Genomic DNA, 27964 nt, shown 5'->3' with positions numbered 1-27964 from the left:
GAATGATTTCTTAAAAGTGATCATGCTTAATGTTCTAACTAGCAGCTACATAGATATGATCTTAACACCAGTGATTGAAGCTAATATTTGACCCAAATTACAGTAAATTACATGTTGTTTGTTGAGAGTTTTTCGACAAAAAAGCACCCTAACTATAAATGGAGGAGGGACGGATGGAAGACTAAAACATATAATTATACAATAGTTTGTGGTTCCGTTGGCACTTTCTGAAAAGTACCAAATAAATAGTGCATTTGCAAAATAATTAAGGATGACCGTTATGGTTTGTGGTCAGTATTACAACTTAAAAGAGTGCATTCATGCACCACCGGGTTGGCACGCTAACCCTAGTGACCCAAATCAAACACACCTCCAATAATGCACAGCAAACAATCAACCAGGGTGTGGCTATGCTAATGCTAGTTGCTCCCACAGGTGCGCACGGTCTTTCTGCTGTTTTTCATGAACCCTGTCCCAGCTCGACTGTAAAATACATATACAATGTAAAATGAATGAACGCAGGATCGAGGGGCTGAGTGAGTCGGTTGCAGTAGCCAATACACCGCAGTGCTTTGGGAATGAACGGCTCCAGGTTGTGGATGACTTCTCGGTGCAACAGGTGAGTACTCTTCAAAAGTGAGCGTCGACAACCCAGCTAACATTTTTTTTGTTCCCAGAACATTCGTTTTTGGTTGCGGGAACGTTCCCTGAAGGTTAGGTTTGCTTGTGTTTTGGTTGATCGGAAGGTTTTCTTAACGTTCTGGGAATGTTCATCGAACGTTCTCAGAACGTTCTTCTAACGTTATCTTCACGTTGCAATCTTTAGATAACGTTACATTAACCTTGCAACCTTTAGATAACGTTTCCCCAACGTTAACATAACATTGCAATCTTTAGAGAACGTTCCCCTAATGTTATCCTAACGTTGCAACCTTTAGAGAACGTTACCCAAACGTTCTTTTTTTTTACATTCCCCTAAACTTTAACAACCATGATAACAATTGGATTGTTACTTTAAACTTAGCAAGAATTAATGAAAAGGCAAACTTGATGGGATTTAAAACTTTAATATACAATATTAAAAATTACAACATGTATACAATAATCAGCTATCAGTTTTATTGTCAATATTGACACAATAGTTCAAATGTAGTGTGCAAGATGCATATTGGATGATAAAGCACTATATTTTAACTTGTAACACTGGACTATAGTGACATTCATACGGTAGGTGTCCGTTATGTTAACGGTAACACATTAACAGTTATTCAACTAGCTATACGATAGAACGCATAACAAGCTGAATACGGTATGTGCCTGATATGTTAACGTAATATATTAACTATTCAACTACGCAATAGCACAAAGAACAACTACCAGGGCGTGGATTAGTAAATACCGTTGAAAAGCATCCCAGTCCCGGCAGCACGTTGTTCAAGCACCCATCTCAAAGCCACTGTACCGTCAACTGGGTCCCAAGCTGAAGTGGCAGGCCGAGCTTGCGTTACAATAGACCCATCCAGCTCTGGGCAACTGGCTGGTTTCCTGTGTGGTGTTGTAAAGTAGATATGAAAATTGGTCAGTTAATTTATAGTAGGTTTCTTTCACATGCCATTGCTAAAGATGAACCTATGCTGTTACGTTTAGACAATCACTTGTCTTGCAACTTACATGCAGGGGGTGGAGGCAATGACGTTTGCTGACCTGAAAGGAAGACACACAGACACACACACACACACACACACACATCAGAACAGTCACATGATAGGCACCAGGTTGAATGTAGTTCCATGGCAGGAAATGTGTTTCCTATAATGTTAATTTACGGACGGGGATTCCAGACACACGCCCCGTAATGGAATGCTTTCCTGTTTGTGGGATGGATTCATCTGAAATAACAGACCATACATTTGTACTGATTGCAAAAAGAATATTTGAATGTATACAGTCAGTGTAAACATTGTATGTGAAAGGATTTCTGCATTGTAGCCCAGAGACGTTTTTTATAAGTCCAATCATTTTTGAGTGAATCTAAATCAAGTGAGCAACCAAAAACAACCAAACGGGAACATTGTGTAGAGGTACAGCGCAACCGCAGGAGAACTTCACAGTTGATTGGTTCTCTTAACGTTTAGGGAACGTTATAACCTACAGGGAATGTTCCCTAAACGTTAGTTTTTGGTTTGGTTTGAACTAACCTTGAGAGAACCAAAAACAAACGTTCGCTAAACGTTCTGTCTTAGTGGGGAACAAAGTTTTGTGTTTGTCGACTAACGTTACAGGCTGCAGCCGCTGTTACATCTAGCCTATGTGTTGTGCCTTAATAATGCTCTATACTGAGGATTCTGTATGAATTGCCAGGTCATTTGACTTCTGTTGCATTCGCCGTGGAATCCACAGCCTTTTTTTATTCATAGGTTGTCCTGCTTTGTTAATTTTAGTGAGACTTTCCCGAGAAACATAATTGTATTAGTAGTCTGATGTGTCATGCATGTAGGCTGTATGAATTACATTTAATTATTATTAATATGAGTGCCTGTATGGTGCTGTCATAAGGTTTGACCAGAGATGCTAACAAGTCTCTGAGCTTGAATCCAAGTCAAGTCTCAAGTCTCTCATAAGGAGCAAGATTCCAGATTGGCCCATCTGAGCTTTCATTTCCTCAAAGGTTTACACCTATCACAAAGGTCTCTAGCCACTGGGGGACCATAGGGAGGCTGGGGAAACTCATATTAATGTTAAAAATCCTCAAAGTGAAATTTTCATGCCATGGGACCTTTTAAAGTTTGTGAAAAGGTTCCTGTAAAGGTTCTTTGAATGAATACCACCACAAACATGGATTCAGTGCACCAAACAAAGACAGATTTATCAGCCATACACAGATCTATGTGTGCACATAGACATGAAGAGTGAACCACAGTTGTGCTTGGGCACTCACATCTATCATCGATCTAAGCCACATACCTGTCTATAAGGGGATTAGACTGGGAGTCTGCAACCATTAGGTCACACTGCCCAGCGCACACACACACACACACACACACACACGTCCATTTCTTACCCTCTTTCACATTTATGCACAATGCATACAGCCCACTGCATGGTTATTGAAATGAGAGAGAGCTTGTGTGTTTGACTGTGAGAGTGTGCTTGTTTGACAGAAACATGGAGAATAACAAGACAAGAACATCTTAGCTTAACTTAAATGAAGGCCAGAGATGTCTTTTCTAGGTTCAGATGCTTTTCCATCTCTCTCACACTCGATCTCTCTCACTCACACACACACACACACACACACAAAACTATCTCTCAGTCACAGAAGCCCAACTATCTTTCAGTCACAGCTGACCCAATCAGCGGTGAGTACTGGAAGACTTAGCAGCCTTCGATAAGAGGAGGGGATGAGAGGATGACGGGAAATGAGGGTAAGGGGAAAGGGAGAGGAGATGAGTACATGTGGGGATTACAAATGTGGAATGAAAGGTTGTGGGTAATAGGAACTGATGCTAAAGGAGAGGAGAGTGGCCTTTAAGAAGAGATGGTGTAAGGTGCAAAATGAATGAGAAAGCTAAAGCTGAGGATGATAGAGTATATAGAGAAGTGGAAGACGGAGAAATGCTGCATTACACCTGGCAATACAAGACTTAGACTGATCAACATTATATTGCCGACTTTAACATTTTAAACCATTGTCAATATTATGTCGGACAGTGGGAAGGTTTGCCTTTTTAACCATTGAAAGTAAATGGTTAAGGAACATGAATGTAATCAAAAAATTCCATTTCAATCTGCCTAAATGATCATGCGTCTGAACTTTAGCTTTAGTGTGCAACTAGAGCAAAGCTCACCAAGATATAATGTTGATCGTCCAAGTGCTGGACGTGGCGTGCGTTAGACGTGGCGTGCGTGCGTGCGTGCGTGTGTGCGTGCGTGTGTTGCTGTAAAACAACGCATCTGTGTGAATGGGTGATCATGCATGTGTGAGTCATTGAATATTTTTTTTTTTGATTAACCCCTTAAATGCATTAGTGCACGCGTGTGTGTTGTTTTCCATTCAAATGTATGTATATGTCGACATAGTTTAGCTTCTCCTTTTACAGTCATTTCTCTCAGAATCAGCTGTGTAGTTTTAATCATTGTAAATCCCCATGTGGAGAACATACCAGTGATGAGCAAATATTCACACTACCTGCTTGCTCTGCAGCGTCCTGCAAAGACTCCCTTGATCCCCCAGTTCCTTCTAGAACTATTCTTGCACAAGGAGAAGAGCTAATATTTGCTTAACATTTGTGAGGTGAAGGATGAGGGCAGTTTCTTCAGGGAACAGGGCAGTGCAGCCTTACATAAAAAAGCATAACATAATGTTGAACTTGACAATATGAAGTGGCTGAGGGAATTTGGTGCATCCCTTCTCTGCGGGGGAAAGAGCCAGAGGTGGCAGCCAGTCCAGAACACATCTATAGTTCTGACACATTAGTGGTTTTATAATTGCAATTAGTGCCAGAAGTCCTTGGGATGCTGTTTAACTCTGTAGTTGTTAAACAAGTCTTGAAGGCGTTTGTGTTGGACATCAGCATGGATCATGTAAAAAATCTGCAGAGCTGTCTACCGATCGCCCTCTGGTGGTGACTCAGTCCAGACAGCAGGGAGGCCACCAGCCAGGACCCGGCCTCAATCTTAGAAGTAATGAGCATTTTAATCAGAATAATACGTTTATTTTATAGCACCTTTTTAAAAACAATAGTTTACAAAGTGCTTTGACAGTGGAAACAAGAGCATACAAATCACAGCACGTAATTGGTTAATCGTTTAATATTAATGTATGTATATGTCCCGAAGAGACTCCAGTCGTATCAGTTTTGTATCAATTTGTTGTAAGACAGTAGCAACTAAACATGTCAACGCAAAAAAACATACGTATGCACTCAATGTTGGAACTATGCCATGGCGGCAATCACAGAAGGCTTGTATCAGGTGGACGCACAGACAGTGTTGTTGATATTACTTAGAATTCCTCTTGGGGGAGACAGAAACTACGCACTATAGCTTGAAGATCAGTGTGGCCTTTGGGGAACCCACTTTTTCACGCGGGGGGGGGGGGGCTTGCGACCTACAATGACTAACAAAGATACACAACAGCTACAAGTGTATGCAGTACACAGGATTTACAATAATATACGTTAGTGACAGGAATTAATAGGTCTAACTGCAAACGGACACCCATAAGTAGTCAAAACGTCACATGAACGGTTAAAGTTACTCAGGCTACCAAAGAATACCATAATTCCTCCATTCAATTAGTGCCTAAGTGATGCACCCAAAGCTTCTATCCTTAAACAGTCACACATATTGGCTCTTCCAGTTGCTCCACTGTTGGCTGTTTCAAGTTAATGCAAGAGGGGTTAGGAGCGTGACCGGCCTCTGACAAGCTTTTACTACCACCATCTCCAGACAGAGAGCACATTATTTCTTCAGCTTCTTCTTGCGTTGTCATCCCGGCGGGAGGTGTGCTAACAGGGCTTGCAGCAGGTGAATTGGTGGTGCTATTAACGTCACCGCCACACAATGTTTTAGTTAAACCAAAATTAAAGCTGCAAGCGGCGTTGGACGGGCCCTCGCTAATGTGCGCACTTCGGGGTTACTTGCGGACGCAGTTACTTGTGACCGTGTATTTGTGCGACTCTCAGACACTGCAAATCGTCAGCAATGAAGATGGAACTCCCTGCTGAGTTCAAAGATACCTTGATACAAAACTCCACGTCAAACAGTTCATTATCTGCAAAAGGGGGCGTGGTCGAATCATAGGGGGCATATAAAAAACTAGTTAAAACTATTTAGTAGTATTATAATTAACATACTAAATCATTTGAACCAATTTATATTTTGGGGGTTTAGGATGCAAATGAGCATTTGCGTTTCCCTGATTTATACATCAAACTATATTACACATGACTGTAGTGCAACTTAACATTTAAACAACAATAGACTAGCTCAACTAAACCAAATTACCTCAACCGCAACTAATTAGGATTAATTTAAGAAAACCACAAACAAGGTCCTGGTTTTGTACTCACGGCAAACGAGCCCCCAACCTGTTACGACCAGCTCACAGGCCACAACAAAAGACGGAGATGCACCGCAACGTAACAATAACAAAGTGACATTTATTAAATAATGATGCAAAAAAATTAACGATGAGGTGTGATTGTCAGTATCAGTGATGAATGAAGGTGGATGGGTGTTATGGAGAATGTGAGGTGCATGCTGTCAGAAGTTAACAAAGGGAAAACTCAAACTGAGAGAAAACATGTTCGTGCGCAGTTGGGAGAATGCGGCCGCCCGGTCTCGGGATAGACGGGGTTAAATAGTCTGGGAGGACCGGCCGGGTGATCACAGTCATCTCATTATTGCCTCCGCTACACCTGCAAGTTAACAAGACAAACCACAGTACACATGTAAAAACAAAGGGCTGTCCGGAGGCAGTAGCTGGAAGCAGAGATTGGCGAGCAGAAGTAGCATGTAGCATGTAGCACGTAGCACACATTGACTACAAGCTCTACTACTCCAACACTACTGCACTGACGCATCACATGTCCTGCGAGCAAACACACACACAGACACACAGACAGACAGATGGACCGACCCACACAGACAGACAGATACTATACCAGTACAAATGCATTTTCACTCCTTCAGCCAGGCAGAAGCTTTTTGTACCACTTCTTCTTCTTTGGCTTTTGCATTATCTGGCTCTGAAGATCTACCAGCTGGAACCTCAGGGTGCTCTCAATCCTTTCCCACTCCTGCTCTTTTTCCAGCTGAGTCAGCTTCAGGTTTTCTGTGGCCTGAAGGAGGGATGATTTGTTCTCCTTCCACTGGTTGACATGACTCTCATGCTGATGTTCATACTTTTTCTCAAGAGCATCCATGAGGTTCTTGTTGTTTTGGTCCTGCATCTCCAGCTAGGCTCTATGGGAAGCCTGGGATCTTTTCAGAATCTCCTTTGTCTCCTCGTCCTGTTTTTAAGGAGAGCTTCCTCCACCTTGCTCTATTTATCATTTAGCTCCTGAGCTTGAGCCCTCTCTATCTCCAGATGGCTCTCCCACATCATGTTGGTGGTCTTTCCTACTGTGAGCATCTGTCTCTCTTCTCGAAGCTTCAACTTCTGAGTCACCACGATATTTTTAAGGGCCTGCATCTCTCCCTTCATCTGCTTTAAATAAACTTTTAGGGGTTCAGTAGTGAAGGTCTGCAGGTCCAGATCTTTTAGGGCTTTTTCCAGATGGGATTTCAGAAGCTTTGTTTCCCTTGGTGGAGAGTGGACACGTTCAGCCGGAGCCTCATCCAGCTGGGCTCGATGGGAAGCCTGGGATCTCTCCCGTATCTCCTGTGCCTCCTTCTCCTGTTCAAGGAGAGCTTCCTCCATCTTGCTCAATTTATCCTTCAGCTCCTGAGCTTGAGCCCTTTCCATCTCCAGAAAGCTCTCCAACTCCACCTTGGTCTTAATTAAGTTGAGTTTCTGTCTCTCTACAAAGCTCCATCTTCTGTGTCTCCACTTCCTTTTTCAGGTCCTGCTTCTCTCCCTTCATCTGCTCCAATTCAACCTTCAGGTCTTCAGGAATGAAATACTGTAGGTCCAGATCTTTTTGGGCTTTTCGCAGCCTGTTGCTGATTTTTCCCAGCTGGGATCTCAGATGCTCTGTTTCCCTGTGTGGGGAGGGGACACGTTCAGCAAGCTGAACTTTCAGGTCACACATCTCCCTCTGCATCAGCTCTTTCTCATGGCCCCAACTGCTGCCCTCTCTTTGTTGTTGGAGCTGATTGAGGACATCGGCCAACAAGTCTTCTCAGATAATCAGGTGAACTCTCCCTTCAGATTCACATTGGGTGAGCGTCGCCTTGCTGTCCTTCAGCTCACACCGTACTTGTTCTTCGAGGTAACTGAGATAGAAATTGATTGGTTGAATCTCTGTGGAGTTGAAGTCCATGTTTTCCAGTGTTTTATCTCCTGTTGCAATGTGCACCTTTGGATTGTAACAGTCAAATGACTCTCTGATACAAACTGCTGTCTGAGTGAATATGTGTCAGAACTAAAGTTGGGTCCCAGTATTCAGTGTGTTGTTATGACAACAACAACATGTATTCTTAGGTTTTCAATCCAAATCGTTATTGATTCTATTCCAATCTATCTTTGATTATATTGTTGCTATGAGACACCAGTTTGTTTTTGTTTGAATATACAGGATGAATGTAATGATTTCTGATAATTCCTAAAATATTGCAGAAAGAACACTTTACGGATTATTATGGAAAAATGGTGTACACTCACAGATGTACTTTGCTTCATTGCTAAAGAGATGCTGCCCTTTAGCATTGTTGAAAGCTGGCATTTCGATGAATGCGCTCTCTCTTGTCCTTGATGCACCCCCTGCTGTGGACATTGACTGCAATTCACTTTCACTTTCTTTGAACAAAGCTTTATGCTGGAGAAATTATTTTTAAAAACCTTTTTGCATTTTACACTCTTTATGCCTGAGCCTACTGTTTAATATATTTTGAAGTGCAAGTTTGTTTACATCCATTTAATTTATTGTTTTGGTCGTGTTTGGACTTTACTCAAGTGTATTTTTTGTTAAAAGAAATTGAGTCCATGACAATATTATCGTTTATTGCAACAATTGTTATTTGTCGTCAAGCAAAATTTGTTATTGTGACAGTATATTGTGATATTCCACTGCAGTATCCTGGAGATAGAGTTTGTAGTCATACCAGGATTGAGCCAGTGGTTTTCTTGGCTTGAACATATGCTGCAGTATTTGCAAAGGAACTGTTCCAACAGGTGTGCACATCTTGCACTTATAGCAGGTCTACGCTTTTAATTAGGGGATGCATTGGATAGGACCGGTCAGGATAAGACTGGATAGGAGGTTGCACACCTCTGAAGCAACTAGGGGTTAAGTGTTTTGCTCAGGGACACATTGGATTGCCCACACCAAAGACATATGTCAGATCCACTGTGCCATGAAACTTCATCTGCAACAATTTTTCAAATTGATTAATTCTTTTTAGTAACTTTTTACGCGAAGATGCCTAAACTTCACTCATTCTAGCTTCTGACATGTGAATTATTTGCTGTTTTTCTGGTTTCCTATTGTGGTAAACTGAATATTTTTGACATTTAAATATGTCAACTTCTGCTTTGCTGGATGTGAAATTTTATATACCAAACAATTTATTGATTAATGAAAGGCAATAATTGGCAGTTTTGACAGTACTCTGCCATCTTAAATTACTTGATACTTTGCACACTAAACCCTTGTAGGTTAGTAAACATGTTTTTATCATAAGTTAAAGTAGCCAACAATTTACAGGGTTACAAGTCGAGCTGAAATGATTAGCCAATTAAACACTAGCCAGTATGGTTTTGATTGTTTCCAGTTTCTAAAATATGAGAACTGTTCTGCATTGAGTATTTTTACTTTTAATACTTCCTGATGATACTTGCATACTTTTACTTAAGTAACATATTCAATTCATATTTTACTTTTAAAAGAGTATTTTACAGTGTGGTATTAGTACTTTTACTAAAGTAAAGGATCTGAATACTTCTTCCACCACTGCTGCAGCCTAATGGATACAACAATAATACAATGAGTAACACATACAGTATGTTTGCTGATTGTTAGTCTGGCCATTTTTACTGACTTAATTCAGTGCTTGTGCAATGCAAATTGCATGGCTGAGTTTCATATTTGCAGCAGATTCTGTCACTTTGTATGTGGCTTTTCCCTGATGCCCCACTACTCCATGACAGATGCTCTTATTTGGCAGTATGACACTTTGGCAATTCCCACACTCTCAAAACAAAACTATTTAATTTACGGTCAACAGGAAAACAGCAGGTATGCATCTATACTTATAGTGGTGTATGATTTGGTGTGCCCCATTAGAGCTGGAAAAGGAGAAAATTATTGATTGTCCAATTAAAACATTGAATGTTTTGTCTACTTTATCCACAGCACTAACACATACTGTGTGTGCACATGCCTTTTGTAGGTAACACAATTAGGGTCCAGTTTGAGCACTCGTCATCTTTTACAGTTGTAGGTCTGCAACTAAATGTAAACATAGCAGTCTCCTTCCTTCATGTTTTGCTCAAAACAAATCCATTCTTCTTCCATTTCCTGCTGAATTGCAATAATACCACAGCATCATTTCCACTGACAGTAAAGAAGAGACTGGCCAGCGGCTGGCTACACTGACCCAGCTGGCTTCTGGCGGACAATTTAGCATATTTTGATGCTTTTTCTAGTCTGCTAATAAGAATGTTACCAGCTGTGATATTTGCAGAAAGCCGCCAGCTACAGCTGTTACCACAAATTCAATCAATAACGATTACAAGCAAGAGCACATGACCAAACAGAGACAAGGAGGGAGGAGCCCCAGTAATACACAAACAGATTTCAAGAATGAATGTTTTAAGAAAAGGAAAGAATATTGTGAGAAGAGTGAATATATGGGAGAATCAACTGTATTCACCTATTAGGTGCTTTTGTGACACTATTGATATTATTATAGAACAGCAGCCATAATGTCATTGTCATGATTTTAGATATATTCTTTCATCAATAGAGATTTAAAGTTCTTATCAATTAAAGTTGTTGGTTTTGATACTTGTCCTGATGCTAACTGGCATTACATTGAAATGCAAGTTTGTGAAAATCACCCATCACCAGCAAAAAACATCATTTGTTCACAATTTAATTCAGGTCATTATCGTCATCGTTTGAAATACCCTTTGAGCAAAAACCTTTATCATGCGTGATGTACTGTAAAACACATTATAATGGAACTACTTCATGCGACCTAAGGTCAAAGCTGAATGGATACACACACACACTCTCACATGCGCACAGTATATGCAAACAATATTGTTGTGTATGCACTTACATTACATTTCTATTATATTAATTTTTTTCTTTATTTTATCTCTCTGTAAATGTTTTTAATTCATCCAGGTCATAGTTACAGCTAATGAATGAAGCGGTATTGATAATCTTGACAACAATCCCACAGAGGTTAAATAACTGGGTTTCCCTACCATTCAGTCAGAACTGAAGAAGTCTCTCGGATAAGAGACGAAAATGTCTTTGAAGCACCTTTAACCACGTCCAATTTCCCTGGATTTGAACCCTTTCTGGATAATTCATTTTATCCAGTTCTGTAGCTGTTTCAAATAAAAGCTGCCTCTAATACTTTCACCACATTTCCTGCTGCAGTTTTTCTGAGATTTATCAAAATAGCCTCTTGGATATGTGCCACAGGTTAAATAGAAGTCCAACAAAAGTCCCCAATCCTAAACCATTGTTTCACACAGTATACATGTGTTGAGGCTGATAATGTCACAGGGTTTAAAATTAAGGATGGGCCATTCAATTTATTTTTTTATCAATCTCTTTATAAATCCCAGCTTGATAAATGTTTGGGTTCAAAAACCATATAGGGTTGATTTAGTCATTTTTCTCCAAACTAATTTTATGTAAACTTTCTAATGCAATCTTTTTATTAATGATTTCACTAGATAAAGTTTATCGTAATAGTTATTAGTAGGTTATCAACAATCTGTTATGGATTTGGTTACATATTAGTCCTTTTATGTAGAGCACAAACATGAAAGAAAGAGAAGATACTACCTTCTTTCCTCTAGGCCTCTCTTCCTCCCCTACTCTCCATTGCTTTTCTCGTATTCTGCCATTATTTTTATTTCTAATCTGATGACATTTGGGGGGGGGGGATGTCTCTCTGTCTGTATGTGTGTCTCTCTGTCTGTGTCTCTCTGTCTGTGTGTGTGTGTGTGTGTGTGTGTGTGTGTCACATAGCTTGTGCACCTAATTTCCATATCGGTGTGACAGGGTGCACCCTGCTGTGGTGTGTTGGACCAGTTCTAACACATAGGGCACAGTGCGTCCTGGATCATAGGCTTTAGCTAATTGTCTCATTGCTATTCAGTCTCCAAAGTTTAAAACTGGCAGTACAAACACGGTCAAACATGAGATGGTAAATAACGTGCCTACACAACACACACACACACACACACACACACACACACACACACACACACACACAGCTGTTTAGATGTTGCACAATTTTATAAGAGAGACACTGACTATTTCATTTAAATTTGGGACTTAAAGTATTACATCTATAAAGACTCAATTAGCTTATTAATAGGGTATCTAGAAATACTAAGTGAAAGCAACTGGAAAACAACTTAAATTTTGTTTAGACATTCATTGTCACAAAGGGATGAATCCTACTGACTCTGGTGATCCAGTGACTTGTCCTGTAGCGCCACCAGCAGGTCCACAAAAGTATTTTAGGAAAATAACAGCTCATTATTATACATTATTCTAACTTATTGTTTACTTTAGTTAACATTGCAAAATAGGGCATTTGTGTGGTGCCGGAATCATCGAAAAAAATTGGATCTTAACTGGGAAAATTTCCACTGCATTAACAATGTGAGATATGCTTTGGCAGAGGTCTGTGCTCTCTGAGTACCCTTCTAGTTATTTGATTTTTTTGTTATTTTTGTTTGGGCTGGGTGATATGGCAACAGTTTTTCCCATTTAGATTGATATTTGTATTTATCACAATATCACTGTTATGCTGATACTTCAAATTGCGTCCTGACTGAAGCCGGAAAAAAACAGGTTTAATTACACTTAAGAATATAGTTAACTAACAAAAATACAATTAAAAAAATACCTTTACAATTTTCAGCAAACAATGTTTTTATTGATGACATTATTACACATTCACATTATGAGATGCCCCACTTATCAACAGAGCAGCAGTGCCCTTTACTGGCAAAAGAAAAGATAGCCCTGTTTTCCTCCTTTAGTCATGTTACAATGACGTGTTCCTTTTTATATGCCTGTGTCGTAGAGTCAAGGATTACCGGAGCACAGGTTTAAAGTTCATATGGCCCTTAACAAAAAGTCAACAAAACCTAAATCTACTTAAATGTGCCCTGCCATTTCATTACTATGGACTTTTTTTGTTACCTTGTTTCAAGCAATTCTACTGTGGTATAGGAAGCCTGCAGGAGGACTCAGCTCGATTTGTGCAAGTTCTCATTATTATTCAACAACCTAAACTGCTTGACTCTGATTGGCTAAAGCTAACCAATGAGAGCCTGGCTATCAGCATCCTTTACCCAGCACAACTGGGCGAGGTCATGAATAGTAATGAACTCAGGACATGACATCAGACTGACCAGCTTTTGTAGTTTGCCTGTTTTCTCCGCTTATTTCTTTTTAGGGGCTGGACCTGACAGAGGAGGTAGCAGTTCATCTCATATTCAACAAAACAAACACATACAGACCTGACATATTTTTAAAAATGTGTTTGGTTTGTGTGGCAGGGCACCTTTTAAAAAAATTATGTTAACAAAATCAAAATGTTAACTCAATTAACAGATCTTTCTAATGAGACGTTAGGGACACTTGTATACAAACTGACCAAACACCCCCCCCCCACAGATTTTTTGGAAAAGTCCAAGATTGGGGGTCTCTGCATAACGCCAGGCTCCCCCCTCTGCCCTATCTGCTTGATTAAATAAATGTTAGCATTTAGCTCAAAGCACTGCTGCGCCTAAGTAGCCTACAGCCTCACAGAGACGCTAGCTCAGACTCATTTTACCTCTCGTTCAAGTAACATCTTGATTTCTAGTGACTAGTGTAGAGTCCCAGGTATTTTTGCTTCTTCTGGCATGTTCACATGCTGTCTTCTGAGGGGTAATTAGATCATGTTGAAGAAACAAAAAACAGATCATCCAGTTGCATTTAATTGAGTTTTTTGGTATTTACTATTAAAGAAATAAAAAATGGAGAATTCAAAATATACACAAAACAGACAGAAAATAAGGAAAAACAAAGAAACAGAATTTAAACTGGAATTAAAACTGGCTGACATTTAATAAAGATGGTAAAGCTATCAATGGCAACAAGTGGCTCAGGGTTAGATTGACGGCATACAGCCGGGAGTAGTGATAAGACAAACTGACTTGCTTTGTCAAAACCACCAACAACAACATGGCATCAACAAACCGGACCTACCAGAGCAGCCAGATCTTTCTATTCCTTCTATTTCTGTACTCTGAGCACAGACACACAGAGAAAACTAGTATGAAACAAACCCAGACAGGCTCTTGGAGATAAATCATGTTTGGATGAGTCATTTCCAGTCATTTGGCTCGCCGACTTGGCATTCTGATTGGGGGGAAACAATGGAATAATTTATGTTCTGTTTGTTAGACTCTTCCCTCAATCTTTCTTCCTGACTTTTCTCCAAAACCACACAACACCACTCTTATTTTCTTTCTCATTTCCCCCTTAATTCCCTTGTCTTCCCTTTCCTCCCCCACTCCCTCTGTCTCCCCCTCATTTTTTGTTAAAGCGACTGTATTGACCGGTTGACCTTTTATAAAGTTGACAAATGTCGTGCTGAAATAACATGGAATCACTCAGCCTTTCTCCCACATGGTTCCACATTTATTCATTGTAACACATTTGCTTCACCTCCAACAGCACAACCTCAATAGTCTAAAAAGATTCCACCCGCTGATTGTTCTGTTATGTACCATAAGACAGATAAACATCCCCACACCCATAGTCCACCCGCAAGTATGCTACCTAAGACCTCTTTTAAGGACTGTGTGAGTGTGTAGAAACTGTGCATGATTGACATTCCCCTGTTGATTTTTTTGTACCTACAGGACCACTTACACAATAGTAAAAAAAAATAATCTAAGATTTAGAACTTTTAAAAATACTTATGTAGATACCTCAAATTATACCTAAGTACGGGTATATGAATAAATATACTAGAGTCCAAAGTGCTAAACAATAATTTTGTATTTCTTCTTGTATTTTGTTGAAATTCATTCAAATTGAGATTGAGTAAGTAAAATAACAAAAATGGGGGTTTGTTATCACAGTATTACTATTTTGTGTCGATCAGTCCAACATGTAGAGATGATGAGGTCATTTGTTGGATTTATTTATGTGGTCAGTTAATATTGTAGCATAAAACTAGGACATAGGGGAACAAAATGGGGGATTCTGGACGAGGAGTGACATCTAGTGGTGACCAATATAATATGGCTTTTTTAGGAATATATGAGCAAAATGTACTATGAAGACATTAAGGACATTTTGTTGCTTTCCATACACCACAGACCAATGTTCAGTGCAGTTCCAATATTGTTCCATCATATCAATACATAATAAACGTTTTAGGCAGTAACATTTAAAGTTTTAGGCTGTAACATTTACAGATTGTTGTTTAACATTTCAATAATATGAATTTTTAATCTGACCTGACTTAAAACATACAGTGCATCTTTGTCTGCCATGAAATCAATCCAATTCTTCACACCCACTTCCGTGGATAAAGAGCTCTCTGTTTCAGCTTAATGGTGAATAATTCTCCAATCTCTCTCTTGGCCGAGCTTTTGGATTTCAATCTCAACTCGTTAGCTTGGTTGGCCGGAGAACCCGAGATTTAAAAATCCTTCTTGCCCAAATTGTCTCTGTAGCCAAGAGGACTACGTCACCCAGAATCCCTAGTGGTGGCCAATACTCAGAACTATTTATGCAGCGTAGACGCTGAGCCGAATGGGGAAACGATTTCAACATTGCTGAGAGGGAACAGCTGCAGCCTTCTGCTGTTGGGAGGATGACACTTTCCTTTTCACTCTTCCTCACACTCAATCCCTCTCACTTTCTCCTCTCTATTTTTGTTTCCATATTTTTATTCACTTCTCTCCTTTTTCCTGATTTTCTTTGTGTCAAGGCCCTTTTTCAGCATATCCCCTGTTCTCTCACTCGCTTTCAGTTCCAATCTTTCTTCCCCCTACACACACACACACACACACACACACACACAGACACACACAGTCCTATACACACAATTACACACAAGGGAACCCAACTCTGAAAATACATTCCCAGGAATATTAGTCAAAGGAATTTGGACCCTTTGGAATTGGGCCCTTTCACATTTCAGCTTAGTACAAAAAATAACAGGCTGTTAACTACCAGAGTGGAACAAATTGTGTGTTACTGAGTGTGCATGTGTGTTTTTACAGTATCAACTGATTGTGTCCAAGTGTCAGCAACAGCGGATATCCAGGGGCTAAACTGTAACATCTGTCGTTTGTAAGAATTAAAGTTTGAAGTGTAGTTTTCTATTATTTTAAAGATTTGTACCTATGCTAGTTACTGAATCTCTAAATAACCAGGGAAACGGTAAAATTGCTGCTTAGAAGGAGAATTCTGGAGATAAAATTACCTGTGGTATCCAGGGTTGGGTTAGACACACACACGCTCAGACACACGCAGGATGTCACAGTACCAAAAATGTAGTAGTCTGTACTAATACCAACAAAAGTACAGTAAGTAACATTTTCGATACAATACCAAAGTAAATAATAATACTTAAACATTAAGTAGCCGCTCTGGTCGGGGTTCTTCTTCAGTATTTAGTGGCAGTCTAGAACATTTGTAACGTTAGGCGTATATACAGCCCACCTCCAGCTCCAGAAGGATTGCATCCCCTGATGCCTATGGAACTGTAGAAAAATGACTTCTGTCACGTTTCTGGAATTTCAGTATACAGAAACCACCATTTACGGTATGAATTTCAGAGCACTGAAGTCCCCGAACTCTTCTTTCACTCTGTGTTTGTGTGAGTGTGCGTGTGTGTGTGTGAGAGACTAGCCACATCTGGAAACAATAGAGCAGTAGATGCTGTCACTTTCCCCTTACCTCAGGCTTTTGAGTAAGTTCTTAAACAAACACTCAATTCACTCACAGTAAATTACAGGAAGGCAATCTGAGCTGTAGACTTGGATATTTGGAATCTCTCTCTCTTTCTTTCTCTTTTACCAACACACACACACACACACACACACACACACACACACACACACAAAATGAGTTGGTTTCTTTAGATTTCTCAAATACTACCCGTGCACTGTTAAATTAAGGCCTAATGTGCATTAAGTGTAATTGTAAAAAAGAAACATGACAACAAAATTCAAAGTGAGACGTGTGTTCGTGTGTGTTTGTTTCAGTGCTTACTGTAAGTGAACGTGTGTGTTGGGGGAGGTTGTAAGTTCATAGCTGATGAGATGTGACTGATGGAACAGTCATGTTTACACAGTGTAATCACTCTGTTTCCACTGTGGACTCAAAACAAATTTAGTGGTTATGGAGCATTTCTTATCCTAAACTAAATTAACTTTTGATGAGGCCAGATAGCTCAAAACAGGCACTGCTGTATAGATGTGTAGAGTTAGTTAGTGCCTGATTAAACACACTTAATTTGTGTCATCAGACATGAGGTGGCAGCATTGTTCAACCCATTAAGTTAATACAACCGTGCTGCACAATTAATTCAAATGTATCAAAATCGCATCACGGACTTATGCAATATCCCCATTGCAGGTGGGGTGCAATATTTGTTAAAGGTTAAATATTTGTCAAATCATTCTGAATTGAGTATTGTGGTGCTGCCAAGATGTGCCAGCCTACAAAACGTATCCATCAGACTAAGTCCTTGCAAAAATCACACTATAATCAATTTCATTTTAATATTTATCAATGAAAAGTAGATTAATGATAAAAATTGATCATTCCCTCCAATACCGTAAATCATATTGCAATATCAATCAAAGTAATCACAATTTTAATAATATAATAAAATATTATTTCAGAAGCAACACGGACCCAGAACAGAACTTATTCACTCACTCATAACCACTAGTGGCTTTTAGAACATGACAATACAATGCAGCAGGATTACTCATTTACCTCTGACTTTTGATACCTTCTCTGAGTTTGTGACTCCGAATGTTACTTCTATTTAGTGTGAAAAGTGAAGCCAATGCAAAAGCGTCTTAAGATGCATTCTATCTCATTTCCAGCAGGGGGTTACTCTACTGCCTCCAAAAAGAAGTCCAATTACATAGAAGTCTATAGGGAAATGACCCTATTTCTCGCATGATTTGTTACCTCAGTAAACATTTCTTAATGAGACCATATCTCAGTCTCTACTTTCAAGTCTTCTACATTACTGCATGATGTAAATTCCTTACATTATGTTCCATTTGTTTAAACATGTACAATAATGCTAACCATGACACTATGCACATTGAAGATTTTTACAGTCTATGACAAAAACTCGTAAAATTGCATCTGCATATTGGAATCCAAAAAGTTTTTATTCATCATCTTCTGATACAAAAGTGTTTTTAAATAACAAACAAGTTTTACATTTTTTTTCACTTTTATACAAGGATAAATTAGCAATTTCTTTACAATACATTGATGACATCATCAAGACAATGAGTTTTCTACAAAAAGGAACAGTCTGGACCTTAAAGCCTGCCATCAGTGTAGGTAACTGACCTCCAACATTGATGCATGTCTGGGATTCTCAAAAAGCATTTACAAATCCGTGTTACCAGTGGTTCTCAATCGTGATTAGGCTGTGGCACACACACTGACCATGTTATAAGGCACAACTGTTCGGTAATTGTTTGGAAAGGTTACATGACGCTTGACGTGGTCATAGCAGAAAACGTTTCAGAGGAAAACTGCATTAGCTCAGAGAGGGAGGTAGTCTGAGGTTAATTTAATTCACTTTAACTTCATGTAATGTTTGTTTGACTTTGGAAATGTAATAATGGTATGCTGGTTTGAGGAACACTAGTTTTCAGGGTTCTAGGTTTAACGAAAAACCACCAAAGGATCTTTGAATGCACTAAGGCCCCTCTAACATTTAGCATACTTTAGAAGAAGGCAGCCCACACTTTAAAGTTATTTTCTGTGCCATTCCAAACATCATGGTAAAAAATTCCTGTGACAGGCTGTGTGAGGCACTATCTGGTTTCAAATGGCACACAGGGGAGCAAAGCTCCAAACCATTCAAGCCCTTATTCATTTAAACAGCCCAGAATCAAATGTTTTTTGACTCTACTAAAATGTACAAGGCATAATGTGAGACACAAACACATCCCACATAATATACATTCAAACACTTACTGAAACGCAAGAGCTTTGCTAGAAAGATTGTCAGGCAAATATACGATGCACAGGAGCAGTTGCAAAATTTGGTGAGTGCAGCAGTAAGACCCAGAATAACTTACTGTAAATAGAGCTTATAGCACATTCTCTAAGCAGTTATTGAGAGGAACTGGGAGATAAAAATGATGTAAGATGCTGATTATCAACAAAATGCATCGCTAGAAACAATGAATTGAAATCTTGTCTCTCTCATCCATGAAATTTTGAAATGTAGTGTACAATAATCTTTTTCAGGGACGACTTGATTGTCAGGGAAATGAGCAATGATGCAGTTTAGAAGAGAAACAGGCAGGCAGTGGGCCTGTGAGAGCATCCGACACACAGACAGATATGCTAGCAGAACAGATATGCTAATTAATAGTGCCACTTTCATTGTGCTTCTGTGACGGCCTTATTGAACTTAAAGGATTTAAAAAGCGACAAAAATACATATTTAGAGATCATAACTGCTGGTGGATGAAATTCGTGGAAACGGATTCCTATGTGTGTATTACTGCTACATATGTGCGCACAGGCATTAGTCTGTGACAGTTCTTTATTGCATAGTGTGTCTCATGGCAAGTGATTGTCTAACAACCTCTAATTCTTCAACATGCCTCAAGTCTGATGTTTTCATAATAAAAATCTCTCATTGTTTTTCTCTGTCAGCTCTTGCCTTCACAACATTTCAAGTTAATTATTCTGCAGTGTTCACAAGGATTTGACTGTTTAAAGTTCTCTGCATATTAATATAATGTTGAAGGATTTTTTATTACATCACTGCCGTCCCTGGTAATGCACTTGTGACAAGCACAGACACTTCATATTGTATAGAATTATAGTGCATTATCACAGCTTAAAGCTGGTTTCCCAAAACAATCTGAGAAATAAAATCACCTGCTCTTTTATAATGTACATAGGGTAATAATTTACACAAATGCATAATATTGTTGTTCAAATGTAAACACATCACAGATTTAAGGCCCTATTTTATGTTTTTAAATCAGATTTTAACTATTTTGTTCCTAGAATTTTATTTATATTTTCCCGCGTGGACATAAAAACCCCACAGGGACTTAAGTTGTCAGATGCTTTTGGGGAAACATCAGCCTACATCTGTATATTGTCTGCACCAGGACTCTCCAGTGTAAAATTCAAATTTATAGAAGACCCTCAACGTTATGAGGGTTGCTGTATCCAGCAGGTTCAGTCTCTTCTGCCGAGGACTATGAAGAAAAGGGAGGCAGAGAGGTAGACGTGGTGCTACACAGCTTATTGGTGTGTCTGGTCTGCATATCAATGCTCCTTTTCAGTCTCTCTTTTTCATTTTCTCCACCTCTCTGGGCAAAGGAAGTCAAACAGAGGAAGAGAGACTACTGTTGCTACTTATGTATGCCAAATTCTCCACTTTTCTCCTCCTTTGCCTCTGTTAGAGGCAGTTGGAGGGGGTGAGGCATGCTTGCAGACTCTCAGCAAGCTTCTACGATGCCATTACATCCAGTGGCTTCCTTGAGAAACTACTGCTAGTCCCGCTCGTCGCTTTTCTTGGTCCTCTCCATCTTTCCTTTAGCAGAGCGAGTTTTTGTAGGTGACAGAGAAGCAGGTGAAAGTCCATTCCTGTCTGTTTTCTCTCCTTTTCACACCACTGTCTCGTTACCTTTCCCTGGTTTGATCCAGCCTTCGCCCGGTGCCCTCTTGCCCCCTCGGCTCGCCCTGCTATCCCTGAGCAGGCGGGCAGAGCAGCGCTGCCAGGTGTGGAGGGTTTTCGCTGACCAGATCCACATGCCTGATGTGATGCCTACGAGCAGTGACATGAAGATCCGAAGCATCTCTGATGCCACGTATGAGTCCCGGGTGCTGGCCCTGAACTCCCCCCAATGAGAGAGCTGGTAGAGGTAACAGCCAATGACGGTGGACGCCGGGACAGTGTAGAGAACAGAAAACACTCCGATTTTCACCATTAAACGCTCCAGCTTGTCTGTTTTGGCACCGTCCTTCTGCAGATTGGAGCGGATCTTGAAAAGAGCCACTAGGCCAGCACAGATAAACAGAGTGCCTGAATTTCAGAAAGGGAAACAATAGTCATATAAAGACCATCAGATAGGGAAGAAATTAGGACTGTTGCATAAAGTAATAAAAGCAATGAGGATTATACACGTCAATGACTGAATGTGGCATCTTAGTAGGATTGGGCATCGAGAAACCGTTCCAACTTCCAATGAAATCGTTTTCTTCTGTGGAAAATGTAATTTTGAATCCAATCAGCAGTTCCAAATTTTACATTTACAGTTTGGGTTTCCATAGTTGCCACCATAATTCCAGGCACTTGTTGTGTTGCAGCCATTGAGCACATTAAGCGTTGCTCATGTGTGGCTTTTTTTTAAGTTGGTTAAAACTAAAACTGTAAATCACCAATGAATCAAAATAACATTTTCCTCTTCTCTGTGAAATTAGCATGTGTCCCGTTTCATCTCCACCCTTTCAGAAATTGGAACTGAGAATCCATAAGAAACCAAATCGGGATTGGTTAAAATCCCAACGATGCCCAACCCTGCGTCTGAGTATTTAAAATATAAGCACAAGCAGTTTTACGAGAAAGAGAAAATCCCATTCATCGATCAATTGAATACTATCATGTTGTAAGTAATTACCTATTAGGAGGTATGTGGCCAGTGGTGCTACCACAAAGCCTGTGAGGGCCTCCTGCTGCTGGTTGCCAACATAGCAGAGTCCAGTTAGGTCGTCTGCATCGACCAGTCGCATAATGAGGATGACGATGGTTTTAACGGCCGGGATGGCCCAGGCTGCTATGTGAAAGTAAGAGCTGTGCATTTCAATAGCCTCATGGCCCCACTTCAGTCCAGCAGCTAAGAACCAAGTGAGGGTCAGGATCACCCACCTGAAAGAGAGAGAGCAAGAAGAGTGAGAGAAGAAACAAAACAATGCTCCTATGTTAAGTTATCAGATTGTCTTTCTGATCTGGCATTCATTTTTTGTAGTGAATAGCGATCACATGTTTCCTGAAAACATGGCTGAAACACCATCGAGCTGCTGTTTACTGTTAGAGTTGCTCGAAACTTAAGTTTGCCCTCTATGTAACTTTTCCACAAGAATCCCTCCGTTGTAATTATCTCATCATGAGATAGTAATAAGTTACATAACAGAGGGTTAAGATCATGTTTTTGGAGAGGGAAGTCCTTGGGCTTTTCAGTCTGTTGCTCTTCCAAAAGCAAAAAGTGAAGTCTAACAGGAAAATACCGGCAAATGAGGGCAAAGTGAAAAGGAAGAAAAGAGCTGTGACAGCAGTGTGCTTTCACTGCAACTGAAGTGTAGCATGCACTCCAAAAGTGGCATGTTTACAAAAGCTTCTTTTGTATGTGGAAATGAATCTATCTAGTACAGAGGCTATAAGACAGGATAGGTAGACTTTAAAGAAAACAGGATGCATGTCTCGTGTTCCAATTGTTCCCCCAAAGTCCATTCACGGCTGATGACAATGGGACAAAGAGATGAAACATTGATATGATAAAAAAAGTGTGCTCCTGCGTTTGTTTGTACGAACCAGAGTGAGGAAGCCATGCCAAAGAAGTAGAGCAGAAGGAAGACTATTGCACAGCCGGTGCTCTTTAACCCTTCTTGTACTAGAATTGGTACTGCGGTGGCATCTATGTCACAGGAAACACGCTCCCTGCCCAGAGTTAAGCGTACCTGCAGGAAAGGACAGGAAGTGGCAGGGGAAAGGAAAAAAATATTTTTTTATTAATAAAATTAAAAAACATTAAGTCAGGTATTGTCATTAAACTAAACTGAAACTGTAAGTTCTCCATTTCAGTACACAAATATAACACAATATTCTCAAAATATTCTACTTTAAACTATGTCCTGTTTTTATTTTAAAAGCACTTCAGTGGGAACAGTGTATTAGTGAATTGCTCACTTACCAGGTAGGCAACGCTGTACAGATTACAGCACATAGATAGGAAGATGATGGGCCTCTCAGGGTAGGAGAAACGCTGTGAATCCAACAGAAAGGTCAGGACGGTCAGAGTGGTCGACAGGAAGCACAGCACGGCCCACACCGCCATCCACGCGTCTGTGAAGACTTTGGCCCCTCGTCGGTAGAGCCCACTGTCGTAGCCACACTGGAGAGTACAGCTTTCGGTCTGTTTTAACCAAGTATACTGGTCAGGTTCAGATCCCAGGGCCTGACACTCCTCCTGGTGGGGAGGATGGCGGACAGGCTGATACGGCAGGTCCTCGTCCCCCGGGCCCTCCATGCACATGTGGTTGTGGTCGTTTTGGGGTGGGAAGAGGCTGCAGTTGAGCACCTGGAGAAGAGACATGATGGGAAATGGCATTTTGGTAGCTGATTATGGCTGTGATACATCCTGTTAAAATGGTGTGCTAATTTACGTAAGACTTTTTCCTTATAGATGTTTTCAATATATAATTTTTCCAATTCACTCAACCACATCCTTACTTCATATACATGCACGTGTTGATGTGACTCACCTCAGGCCATATAAAGCCAAACTCGTGGAGCACCGGGAGGCATTTTCTCTTGACTGACAAACACATGCTACCACACGGCCCAATAGGGATAGGAACCTTGTCTGTGCACATTGGCACGTAGACTGAGCACAGGAAAAACTGGAGAAAAATAGAGATAAAAGATAACAAGTTGAACATTTTGCTCTCAGTACATTGTACATTATGCCACGTATGTATTATTTATTGAGATTTATTAGCATAAAGTGAAGAGCAACTGGAGAGCAGAAGTCATTAAATGATCTTAGACTAATGATACTGCAGATTTTGTGTATCTATTCATATAAGAGATGTTCTATTTCTTATGGAGAGAAAAAAAGATAAACAATTTAGGAGTGATGCAAGAGTTAAAAAATTACTATATACCAAAACAAAAAATCCAGATGACAGTGCAGTAAAAATGCAACAGTGATCCATTATTGGCGTCATATTTCAGTGCAAACTGTGAGGCAGAAGGTAAATAATCTAAAGAAGTGGAAAGTGAGTACCCTGTGGGGCCAATCTTTCTATATATTACAACAGGATTACACCTTCTACACCCACATGTGGATCTTCCATCTAATTGCATATACTACTCACTATCCTGCTGCTTTCACTGCCTTTACTTTCAATATATTGCATCAACCCTTCTAATGTTGGGTCTACACGACTTGGGTCAAGACTCCATGGCCAACATTAACCTGCTCCAAGGTTGCACACACAACTCTACGTCTTTAAAAACAATCTGTGGACTTGACAACACTGATGGCATGTGCCATGTAATGCTCTATAATCCCCCCCTAATCCAAAGCTCAGTTTTCTCTGTCCCATGGCAGTGGTTTTGAAATAGATATCCAAGTCATGGTTATAAAGATAGTGAACAGTCTGAAGTCACATCTGACTCTTTAAGGGGGCAAAGATGTGAAGGATAAGTACTCATGGGGTTATAAAAGGTTGCAATTGTAGGTGATTTCATGCCTTCACAATAGGGATGCACAATATTTAGTTTTTTAAAATCATAATCACGAAATTTTTTGAGTTTGTAAAGAAATTTCAAAACTGCTCTTTAAAATGTAACAGCCTTTTTTTTTTGTGAAGTGCTATTTTTAGTGAATTTTCACTTTTTTTTAGTGTAGCCTTTTATATTCTATTCAATGTGCAATTTCTTCAATGTAAAATGTTGGAAAGTTTTTACTTTCATTCAACAATCAATATGGTGTATTTTATCAGAAAATCCTAAAAGCAGCAGGAAGGCAGAACTGAGTACACTTTTCTATCTGCTTATTTATCGCAAGTAATATTGTTATCGCAATATTCAACAACGTAATTGCATATTTTCCTCATATCGTGCAGCCATACTTCACAGTGAATTGTGTTTTGAGGCTGGAGTGTGAAAAAGCAGCAGGCTCGTGATATGAAAATACACAGCGGTTTCCCTTCAGGTAAACGAATCAAACATACTTCAAGATTTTGGATGGGTTGATAGCTGACTTAAATACTTGTTAGAGTGGATGGATGGACCAGTTTTAATTTCAGAAATACCAAAATATTGAACTGTCTATAATGATAACAATATGTTTTGGGCTTGCGGCCTTGATTCAGTGATAATGAAATCCAAGCTTGAAATCAGCCCTTTTACGGAGCCCAAATTAAATCCAAGAAGGATTGGGAAATAAATACACACAGAAATATTATACACCAAGTAAATCTTATGCAATAAAAATTATAATGATGAATAAGTTATATAAGAATTAAAAATTAGACAGGCTAATCATGTTTCTACATTCATGATATGAGTCTAAACCTTAATAGAATAACCCTTCACTCTAAAGTCTGTAATGTTAAATCTGTTCTGAGTCAGAGAGAACAACATTTTAAACGGAATTTGTTACTGTTCTCTGATCAGTATCTGGGTTGTGTAGCAGCTTTATATCTGCAGATAGAACAGATTGACTGATATGAAGAAGGTATTAAGTTTCTATCCGCAAATGGAGAATCTTCTCATACTGAACTGATACATTTTCTGTTTGATTAAATACAATTGAAAAGTTAACAATATAACAAAGATGCCCAATGTGTTAATGGAGGTTTTGTTTTGTGTGATTGTACATGATTCAATAAAAAATGTGTATAAAACCAGAAAATATTAAACTAGATACAATACCATTCTGGATATTTCTCACAGTAAATTATACCAACGACTGTAATAGAACACATTCTGGGTGTTTCCCCCCCGACCGTTGGTAACCTGAGGGCTGTCACTTTGCTGCTAAAAACTGCTCCGGTTACTTGACAGGAAGCCTCCCATTAGAGCAAATGCTAGGATATACGGTTTCCCCTTTCCTCTCTCTTTAGCGTGCCTGTGTGTGTTGAGGGGCGGGGGGGGAAGCTAATTTTACAGAACAATTTTCAGTTGGAGGAGGACAGTTTGGTTTTATGGTGCAGTTGCTCTTTGTTCTGTCTGGCTGTCTCACACATGCACAGAAATATCTCGTAAGCACTTATTAATTTGCCATGTCAACATATTGTTACCCCAAACACCTGTACACAAAACAAATCACTCAAAAAGATAATACAATTAGTAGGTAGAAAGCACACACATATCCAGAAAGGATAGTGGACACTTAAAAAAATAATAACACAAAGGAGCATCTGGGAAATGGTTTGTTTTCATATCTATGTATTCAGATGTCTAGATACTGTATGTTCATATGTGTGTGTACATGTGTGAGAAATGGCATCTCCAAATAAAGAAATGTAATGTCATAAAAAGTGAAGTCCATTCATCTGCAATTTTTAATTTCTGCTGTGTCTAGTCTTACAATTGTAGTCTAGGGTAAAATCTTAAAGATGAGGAAGAGGACCAGTCTAATTTTTTCTTACACAGTGCATGAGGCAAACAAGCAGCATTTGTCTTAGGACACTGAGGACACCATTGTTAACAAGGAGAGAGTACAGTATATAGCACTGAAGACTCAGCTGTTGCTGTGTGGGGCATGAACTCAGAATGTCAACAGACAGAGGGGGCACTTCATTGAAATTAGCATGACAGCCTGGCACAACAGAAAATAAGGCAGGGACCCCTCCATTTATTTTTACTCTGTGGGCCAACCTTTATTATGCCCCTTATTACTGGCTCCATCAGTCTGAACAGTTCACTATTGCTGGTTGCTCCCCGATGGTTGCTCCCTGTCATGTGCTCTTGGACCACACTCTGTTCCCCTCTCTCTCCACACACACACACACACACACACACACACACACACACACACTGACATACACCAGACTATGTCGACTCAGCCATGCCTTTTTTAAGTCCAGGATCAGTGTTCCTAAATTTGTGCACCAGCCTCAGTGTGTGCTTTTAATAACATGCCGTCTATTCTATTCTAATACCAGTATAGATTTCTCACATTATCCCAGTAGCCTACCTTAAGTTGACTGGAGCAGCCGTACTGTATGAGCGGTGTGAACGTGGTCAGCTGCAGCTCGGCGTCCGACTGCAGCACATTGCCGACCAGATTGGGCATCTTGGTGACGTTGTAACCGAGACCCTGGCACATGCTGATTCGAATAGGGTCGCAGGTCATTTCCTCCACCTCATCGCCGAAAGCGTACACCACGCACAGCGGACCGACCAGCCCGGACAAGACGAGCAGTGCTGCCCCGCTGAACGACACCATCATCCCGGGCATGGTCACTGCGACACTGTGCGGCTGCCTTCTGTAAATATTGGCACAGTTGATATACTCCTCAAACACAAAGTTAGGTTGGGTCGCCCTGGAATCCGCTGCGGGTATAGTCCAGCAGGATCGGAGCGCGTGTAGTCCGTGTGTTTTTGGATGCTATAGTATCCAACTCAGAGCCATTCAGTAGGGAAAAAATATCCAGAAAGCTGCCGTTAATAATTGCGAGATCTGTGCGTAATCAAAAGAGGTGTTTTTAAGTTTAAAAACGTCTGCCGTTTAAAAAAAAAACTACATGAGGATAAATCCCGCAGTGCTTGCGTTGTTTCCCGTTAATGACTCCGTGTGGACAGCGATACAGAGGTCTGCTTTTGCGCCTACTGCCTGCAAGATCCAGCTCTAAACTTTATTGTGTCTGTGAGGACAGAGTGGAGCCGACCAATCTGTGCGCGGGTGTTTGGTTTCCCCAGCCAACCCCTGACCAGGAGGGCGGAATCTAAGAGAAAAATAGAAGAGCGAGCATCTCCCCCCTCTCCCCTTTCCTTCTTCACAATTTTCACTTCTTCTGTCTTCTTGTTTCATTTCTTTTGTTTCATTTACCTTTTCTGTTCTTTCCTC

General features: G+C 40.1%; 1 protein-coding gene across 1 annotated transcript; it reads right to left on the bottom strand.

The window, feature by feature from the left end:
- Positions 1-18264: 18264 nt before the first annotated feature.
- fzd4 (frizzled class receptor 4) lies at positions 18265-27755 on the bottom strand. The gene is made up of 6 exons (XM_034867522.1): positions 27092-27755; positions 23646-23783; positions 23075-23461; positions 22696-22841; positions 21785-22032; positions 18265-21189 (listed from the first exon to the last, which is right to left on the bottom strand). Exons 1-6 carry the CDS (start codon positions 27353-27355, stop codon positions 20771-20773), a joined length of 1602 nt encoding a protein of 533 aa, XP_034723413.1. The 5' UTR covers positions 27356-27755; the 3' UTR covers positions 18265-20770.
- Between the last annotated feature and the right edge of the window lie 209 nt (positions 27756-27964).

The sequence above is a fragment of the Etheostoma cragini genome, chromosome 3, assembly GCF_013103735.1.
Source record: "Etheostoma cragini isolate CJK2018 chromosome 3, CSU_Ecrag_1.0, whole genome shotgun sequence".
In the NCBI taxonomy this organism is placed as follows: Eukaryota; Metazoa; Chordata; class Actinopteri; order Perciformes; family Percidae; genus Etheostoma; species Etheostoma cragini.
This window is presented reverse-complemented; position numbering and strand designations above follow the sequence as displayed.